At 30.9% G+C, this 9020-nt stretch overlaps 1 protein-coding gene across 2 annotated transcripts; it reads right to left on the bottom strand.

Annotated features, from left to right (window-relative positions):
* Positions 1–2438: 2438 nt before the first annotated feature.
* LOC145642100 (profilin Sal k 4.0101-like) lies at positions 2439–5082 on the bottom strand. 2 transcript variants are annotated; one of them, XM_081693184.1, is made up of 4 exons: positions 4825–5082; positions 4198–4335; positions 3199–3341; positions 2439–2703 (listed from the first exon to the last, which is right to left on the bottom strand). In XM_081693184.1, the coding sequence occupies exons 1-3, from the start codon at positions 4951–4953 to the stop codon at positions 3207–3209; spliced, it is 402 nt and encodes a 133-aa protein (XP_081549310.1). In that variant the 5' UTR covers positions 4954–5082; the 3' UTR covers positions 2439–2703; positions 3199–3206. The 2 variants fall into 2 exon arrangements, with proteins under 2 accessions (XP_081549310.1, XP_081549309.1); XM_081693183.1 differs by having other exon boundaries at positions 2439–2722; positions 4825–5081.
* Between the last annotated feature and the right edge of the window lie 3938 nt (positions 5083–9020).

The following is a 9020-nucleotide window of genomic DNA, read 5'->3' as shown; positions in this document are numbered from 1 at the left end:
GGAAAATATAGTGACATACTAGGAGTACTATCTTTTATACGAAGTATATGAGAAACTCCTCATATGATGAATGAAAGTGGAGAGATGAAACATAATTTCTATCTTATCACTTTGGCAGAGTTATTATTAGGTGTCCATTTTCACACAATCACAAACACTTTTATACATAGAATTACAATAGTCTTACAAGTTATTGTAATTGTTCTTCGTTGTATCTTCTGAGTAATTTTCGTGATACACGGTTGTAGTATATGGTCGGAATTATACTTTTGGGAAAGTGATCCTGTTCACTCCTCGAAGATTCTTCCAATAATTTCATTTCCATTTCTGTGTGAGGACAGTTTTCAAATGGCTACAATAAAATTGTGGCCATTGTAACTGAGTGAATCATAACCCTTCAATTTATAAAATTCATCATATCCATCCATTTAGTTTACTTTAACCCTTATAAAAAAAACCCAATTTAATGAGATAAATAAAAATTTCAAATTTTTTAATACTAGAAAATTTGGTGGAAGGATGAAATTTATAATTATTTTAATTGATGTTTTCATTTTTTTTTTAATTATCTTTAATGTCAATCGATTGGTTTCTTGAAATTTCCGATCATCTTCTATATCTATCTCGTGGAATATGTTATGAGTATACAGTATACCATGCAAAAATGATGGATTTTTGGTAATGTATAATGTTGTAGACTAGGTATATTGTTGATAAACTATAATTCGTTGTTGTCTTGTTGATTTTTAATGGAGATTAGGAATCCTTTGAACTTTAGAAATTGAAAGTATATGCATCAATGGCATATAAAGTTCATTTTTTTTTAGAGAAACTGTAACACTGTTTTTTTTTAATCATAATCAAGAAAACTGTTTTTTTTTTTTTTTTTTTTTTTTTTTTTTTTCCATTTTTTATTAAAAAAATAAAGTCAATTGGATGAATGGACAAGATTGAATATTGAAAATATAGGGCCAAGATTAAAACTAAATAAAATGGCCACAATTTTATTGTAGCCATTGAATAGTCTTCCTTCTTTATGACCCTTGTTTAATAGAAAATTCCCAACAAATATTACACTTTTGTACCCATGATTAATAAAACTTGTTTATCATGGAGATAAACTTATATTTTCTCTATTTTTGATCGATTTAAAGGTTATTCCCTTAAGTTTTAATGATACAAATACAATACGAGGGTCCAAAGAAACTCGGTTGTAGTACTAAAATCTACAGCTATTACATTGATATGGTATAGTTGTATAATTTTAGGTTTTCAAGGTTGATTATGATTCTTAAGCTTAAGAAAATTGGATTTTTTTTTTTTCAAGTCCACAAATGAAATTGATAAGAATAGATCTTGAATACCTCTACTCAAGATTTTATGTAGTCCCAGGATTGGTGTTCATTGGTAAAAAGTAGTAGAACAATAATTCTAATTCAACATTTCATTTTAAAATCACTTTTTTCCAATTGAATATGATACATAAGGATGTACTTGTATTAACAAACTTGGAGCCTAATGTGGGTTAGTTATTTCGTGTTGGATGTTGGAGTCAAGGCCAACTCTTAGACAGGTTTTATAGTTAATTATGTACTCGATTAACGAGTTGGATTTATAGTACATGTACTTGCTATTCTTGATAAAAGTCTAGTTAAAGTATGCTAGATTAACGTCTTTTCTAAATTGGAAAGATATACTGTATAAGTAACCTTGATCGTGTTCTTTTTTATCTAACATATGGAGTATTAGACATTTAGGAGATCTAAATACAAGAACTTGAAATAAAAAATCCGAGTAACAAAGATTTATAGCACCGTTCCCCTAGGCCAGCTTGAGACGTCTTACAAAGGTCTGATTACTCGTATAACAAGACAGAGACCGAACCACCAAACTAATGTCACTTGATTTGATCAATACGTAGTACTTCCTCCGTCCCTTTATTACATGCCTATATTCCTTTTTGGGGTGACCAAAATTAAGTGTCTGTTTCTAATTATAGGTTGTACTTTTTGCCAATATTACTTTTGTTTTGATGAGTTGTCATCATTTTTCTTTTTCTTTTTTGTACTTTACATCAATTCCCAATACTTTCTCTCTCCTAATTCTCAACCACCTTTTTCTTTCTCTCTATCTCTCTCTAACCCCACATGTATATATTTACTCCCAATTTTTAGTTTTAAGGAGTCTTTAGCTTTCTTAATTCCAGTGCAAAATGAGAAACAGACATGTAATAAAGGGACGGAGGGAGTATAATTTTCAAACAACTGACCATGACAGATTAGAATTGATCTTATGTAATCCTTCTTGAAAAACTGTATTACTTGAATTCAGATTTCACAGAATTATCACATCCCTCTCACATTCCAGCATTATAGAAGACTGTCGATTTTGCTAGGAACCCTCTCCTTATCATTAATTCAATTAATTAACCTTGACAATATGAAAGGCTTGATAGCCATTTAAATAAATAGGCATTTGCAGAATTACAATTATTATTCCATATTTGAAAACATAAGCCGCTGTATGGATCAACCATCTCCAAGATCAACGCAAACAGTTCATACAAAAAAATTAACACAAATTCTTCAAGGGAAAAAGCACAAAGGATAATAAATAGTTCACGATAGAAAGCCAATCCCCAGTATATAGAGAAGCAAATCCACACCAAGCTCCTTTGTGTACATCAAATATGTAATTATCAACCTACACAGAAGATTTCAACCTTATTCAGAAAAAGCAAATTGAGAATGAGACATGATAAATAACAGATTTTATACTAGTATTATACTCTTTCCATTTCACAAAGAAGTTCGAAATTGACTTTGACATGATTTATTAAGCGTAAATTGTCAGTGGAACTCTCAGTTGAATAAAATAGAGGAGCATTGTCTTTTTAACAACATTTCAATTTGGCTACAAGGAACTTCATTGTGACACGGAGGGAATTTATTATCAACAAAGGTGCAACGAAATCCGGTGATAAGAACGACATATGTTATTCACAAAAACTTAATCTCCATATTTGTAGTTATGTCATTGTGCAATTGATGTTAATACAAATTGCCAAAATTAAAAGACTTCAGCATGGAAATATGACTATACATGGTAGATAGTTGTATTTCACATGATCACATTGACATAAAAGTATATTATGTACTTAAAATTAGCACATACTCAGGTAACAAGGATTGGACATACCAAACTATTTAGAGACCCTGCTCAATGAGATAATCACCCAGCCTTTCAACAATCATGTTGCACTGACCAGGAGTCACCGGTTCATCATATATACCAATAACAAAGGCCATTCCGGTCTTCTTCACACAAATGCCACCTGCACCCTGTAGTATGTATGATAAAGAAACAATAAGGACCAGCTTAAAAATGATATACTCTGTAATTGAAGCACAGCTAGATGTCTCACATAATGTACACACAATACTTCAACTAATTGAAGATGCCTCTCTACTACTATGAAACACAAAAAGTAGTGACACAAAGAGCGAAAATGAGTATCACTATATTGATGTGTTGTTACAAACACAATTACTGCAATCAGGGGCCTTGAATGAGGAGAGAATTATGCCAGGCATGTAAAAGATATAGTACCTCGAGGCTGAAGGAAGGGCAACCAAACAAAAATTCAAGATTAATCAATCCTATTTGACCACATTCTTGATATTACGAATAATAATATCAGATTGACTAGCCCATATTGACATTACACTATGAAAGACCTACCGAAAGAATCATAAACAAGGAGATACAAGGGGCAACCTTCATGCCCAAAAAAAAAAAAAAAAAGAAAGGCTAGGTCCTTACCATAGAATTTTCCCACCCAATCAAACTCCAAAATTATTTTGCAAATTGCCTTAATTATCGTACATTCCACTTTTCACAAACAAAAACCATATAGTCCCTCCGTCCCTAAATTACATTCCTACTTCTAGCATTTATTCCTCACATAATAGAGAGAAGTAGGAATGTAATTTAGGGATGGAGGGAGTACAAGATACATTCCTTAAAGGACTGCATGCAGGTATAGCAAAGCAATTATTCATGTTTCGGTTCACTTAGGAAACGAAACCATGGAATAGTGGATAGAGATACAGGCACACACAACAAACTAAGCAAGGGGAACCATCAAGCCAGTAACAACATCGACCCGAAAATGGTTCCAGAACAATCAATCGTTACCTTCTTGCCACGGATAACAGCCCCAGGTTCCCCTTGAATAACCATGTATTTGGTTCCACCAAGGTAAAGCCCGGTGGGTGCGAGGGTTCCAGGCTCATCAAAATCCTTGGAAATAGCAGCGATTTCATCTGGTTTGAACTGCAATATCAAGAAACATAAAGCATATGAGCACAATAAAAATCAAACTCCATAAATATATATATTTTCACAATTTCACGTCATCAACAAAATAATGCCACTCTTCCCTAAATTCTACTAAAACTACTCACAAGATCTCATCATTTTATCAACTCCCAAAAAACACACAATTCTTTTAATGAATCAGTGGTCATAATCAACTCTAAATTCCACTATTGTTCACTTAAATCATCAACAAAAGAAATACAAAATCAGCACACAATTCAGCTCAAACCCAGAAAACAACCAATTAATAGTTAAAAAGTAGAACCAAAATTAATAATCAAAATTAAAACCCACCCATCAAAGGAATCGATGAAACAAAAAATACCCAGATGATAAAAACATCAGATCAAGCAAAATCAATCAAACCCACATGAAATTAACCACCAACTAGATCTATGAATCAGATTAAATTCCCAAAAAAAATTAAATTGATGAAGAATAGACCTGAGGAAAAGTGGCACTTTGAGCCCAGACGCTGCCGTCAAGACCGAGAATAGCGGCGGCGGAGAGGTGGTTATTGGTGCCCTCGATCTCGCACATCAAATGGTCATCGACGTAAGTTTGCCACGACATTTTTGCTCTTCTTCTTGACTGGAGCAGATTCAGTGAAAGAGAGGAGAGAAAAAGAGTGTGTGATAGAGAGAGAAATGACGAAATGTGGAAGAAGAAGTAGGCAGATGGGAGGGACTGAGGAAGGGTAATTTTGGTCTTTTTTAGATTGGGCTCTGAGGTACTATGGCCTATGATTTTCTGTATTTTTTTTTTGGTAATAATATAAAAAATTTAAAAAAAGAAAAAAAAAAATACTACAGTAGTAATTAAAAAAAAAAAAAAACCTATTATTACAAGATTTTGAGATTATTTTTGTTGTATTCATAAATTTTGAAGTTAATAGTACTCCGTATCAATTATCAATTATCAAATTTGTTAGAGCTCTCTTTAGCCACTTGATAATAAAATTAACTGGTTGATTAATGCATTGATGATATGATGTTGATAGTGAAGTTAGATTGATGGTGGTTGGCCATTCTTTGATTAATGAGTCTCTAATCTATTTTTTTGTTTCATATATTACGTATTAGTTGTGTGTCATATTCAATTGTTGGCTGACATTAATATAATGGTCTTATGGTTTTGAATTCAAAATTAAAAAACTTATTAATTTCAATTTAAAACAACATGTGGTATACTTTCTTTTTAGGATATGGTATTTGGACCAAATCATACGAACATTACAGAGTAATATGTATAATAATTATTTTAGTGTTGAAAATGTAATTGACAAGCGGTTTTCCATCTTTTCATAACATAATATTTTGTTTTGAGAGGTGGAAAATCCATTTTCAGAAGATGACCATTACGGAGTATCATTTAGGGCCTGTTCTCATACATTGAAATTCAATTCAGTTCAGTTCAGTTCAGCTCAACTCCTAATTTCCTTCTCTTATAAAATGTTCAGTTCAGTTCAGCTGAGTTCAGTCAATGAGAACAGGCCACGACCCATTTTTTAGTTCAGCTGAGTTCAGTCAATGAGAACAGTCAAAAGTACTTCTATTTTAAGGTCACTAGATTTGTAGTAGCCACGACCCATTTTTTAGCTACATATGCTAGTAAGTAGAGGTGATCGTTTACGGGCTTGGACGAGAAACGGGCCGGGCCTATACTTCATTTTTTGTCCAACGGCCTAATTGTAGCTAACCCGAGCCCTTTTATGCGGGCTTGAGAAAGCCCTTTTATGCGGGCTTGAGAAATTGTCCAACCCCGCTCTATTAACGGGCCGGGCTTGCCCTCGGGCTCACGGACCTAAAATATTTGTTTTACACATATCTAACATTAATTATTTTTTTTTTATCACACTACAAAAAAAATGAGAATAGGCAACACTTAAAATTGCAACACTTACAGAAATGATACTCTTAGTAATCTAAAGCAACAATATTTATTTGTTACCTTGAACTAAAGTAACAGATAAAAAAGTGTTGCTCTAGACTATATAAGACTACAGTCGCTTAAAGTGTTACCTTTTTCTAGTCTAAGACAACAAACATAATAATTGTTGCATGAAAAGATAACAATAACAAAACTATAGTTTGAAAATGTAACATTAATATCTATGTTGCCACCTACGGCAACATTTATATTAAAAAGACAACATAATATATATATATATATATAAATATATATATATAAACCTCCGATCCCGAGGTCTATAAGAAAAGTGAGCGTATCCGGAACCTGAAATGCCTATCGACAACACGGAGACTTGTATATGCCATCTAAAACGAGCGACGCGACGGGGGTTTATATATATATATTTGGTGGAGTTGGTGGTGAAGTCACCTTGTGACTTTGAGGTCACAAGTTCGAGCCCTACAACCTACTAAATGCTTGGGAGTGGCAATATTTAGAAACATTTTTGAATTGTCTCCTTAGATGGCAACATTTTTCATTTGTTGTCTTTGTAAAAGTGTTGCCTTATGTATCATTTTACCTTGGTTTTCAAAATTGTTGCCTTTGAATAAAAATGTGTTGTCTTATGAATAGACAACGGGGGCATATACTACGCCTCATATTTGTTGCCTTTGCTATAAGGCAACACTTTTTTTATATTAGGCAATGGTTTTTCACTGTTACCTTTGCTTTATTTTGTTGTAGTGTCATTTGCATATGTTAATATTATTTCGATTTAGTTATCTTAAAAATTTCTTGATAAAAACATATTTAACTTGTGACATATGTTAGTGAAAAAAAGGAAAGAATGAACTTATTTAATACAAGTATAATGATTAAATATAAAATTGAAATAAATAGTTGTAGCAAATAATAGGTTAGAGTCCAATATAGTCTCTTTGTATTAATTTTTTAAAATATACTACATAATCAACTAACTAAAAAATCATTAAACTATTACTTTTTGAAATAAACGGGCCGGGCGGGCTAGCCCACAGTACATATTGTCTTGTCCGTGTCCGCCCATTTATATTAACGGGACGGACCTAGCCCGCCCAAATTTTCAATTTTTTTCAAAATGGTTATCCAAGCCCGCTTATTTTGTGGGCCGGATTGGGCGGGTTTAGCGGGTTGACCCGTCCATGAACAGCTCTACTAGTAAGGCGGTCTAGTCATGGGTTTCCCTTATTATACGATGCACGAGGTAAAAAAAAGGAAATGGTCTAACCTTAACCTTTCATTTTCTCATTTGTTTACATCTCATTCCCCTTTCCTACAATCATACAAAGCAGGCAAACACTTCCTTAAGTAGTTAAGTTGTTCTCGTTTTCTTTTAATTGGTTAGTGTTCAATGCACATTAAGTGATTAAGATAAGTAATAATGGTAAGACTAAAAAATTGCAAATTTGTACATTTTATTTCCCAAAACTTGACTATCCAATGGTAAAACTCTTGTGAAATTTTAAATAATTTCATACCAATATCCATCACTGTAATTCATTTTATAATTTTTTTTTTCATAAAAGGACTTTTCATTTTTCATTATAAAAAAATACTGAAAATATTATCTACTCGTACAATATCTCTTTTTACTACTACTAATATATAATCAATTGCACATTGTGTGTGAAACAATTAAACTTTTTTTTTTTTCCCGTTTTTATCCTTTTGCTGTTCATTTATTTTCATTCCTTTTTCTTATAATCTCATTAGTTGGGCAACATATTTCACAAAATTTAACAATAATGCACAAAAGGAATCAACATTATTGTTCACTAATAGTAGATCTTATGATCAGAAAAAGTAGTCTATCATTAAAACAAAAGCCACTTGCATAATATTATTTCATACACTAAGGGCCTGTTCCGATTGACTGAACTGAACTGAACTAAACTGAACTGAACTTATTAATTAGTGATTTTTAACTACGGATTAGTGATCTTTGATTATTTATTGATTATTTATTACTATACATATGTGTATATACAATTGTACATATTATTATTAATAATAATAATAAAATTATTATTATTATTATTATTATTATTATTATTATTAATTATTAATAATAATAATAAAATTATTATTATTATTATGATTATTATTATTATTATTATTATTATTATTATTTATTGATTATTATTATTATTGTTATTATTATTATTATTTATTGATGATTATTATTATTATTTATTGATTATTATTATTAGTATTATTATTTCAATTATTATTATTATTATTATTATTTATTAATGATTATTATTATTATTACTTATTGATTATTATTATTATTATTGTTAATATTATTATTATTATTATTATTATTATTATTATTATTATTATTATTATTATTATTATTATTATTGTTGTTGTTGTAATAAGAGCTTAAAAGAATGAAATTTGGCTTTATATCATTAGCAATATCATTAGAGTTAAATTAAGGGCTGAACTGAACTGAGCTAAACTGAATTTCAACGGAAGAGAACACACCCTAAGTTGATGCTGCTTTGATTTTTTTTTTTTTTTTTTTTTTTTTTTTTTTTTTTTTTTTGAGGAATGATGCTGCTTTGATTAACTTTGCCTTTAACAATACTAAAAAAAATCACAAAAAAGTTGCCAGTTCATAACATTGATTTCTCACTCTGAACAAGAGTATGTACTTTCAAACTTTATAGTAAGCAAATGTGCTA

The sequence above is a fragment of the Chenopodium album genome, chromosome 8 (genome assembly GCF_948465745.1).
Source record: "Chenopodium album chromosome 8, dcCheAlbu1.1, whole genome shotgun sequence".
NCBI lineage: Eukaryota > Viridiplantae > Streptophyta > Magnoliopsida > Caryophyllales > Amaranthaceae > Chenopodium > Chenopodium album.
The sequence above is the reverse complement of the archived record's forward strand: the minus strand, read 5'-3'. Positions and strand labels throughout refer to the sequence as shown.

What these genes read in the sequence shown, in the direction of transcription:
- LOC145642100 (XM_081693184.1), bottom strand. Translation starts at nt 4,953, where the DNA reads ATGTCGTGGCAAACTTACGTCGATGACCATTTGATGTGCGAGATCGAG. An exon ending in AAAGTGCCACTTTTCCTCAG is followed by an intron (nt 4,336 to 4,824) that starts GTCTATTCTTCA and finishes TTGATATTGCAG; the next exon opens with TTCAAACCAGATGAAATCGC. An exon ending in CTGTTATCCGTGGCAAGAAG is followed by an intron (nt 3,342 to 4,197) that starts GTAACGATTGAT and finishes TACATACTACAG; the next exon opens with GGTGCAGGTGGCATTTGTGT.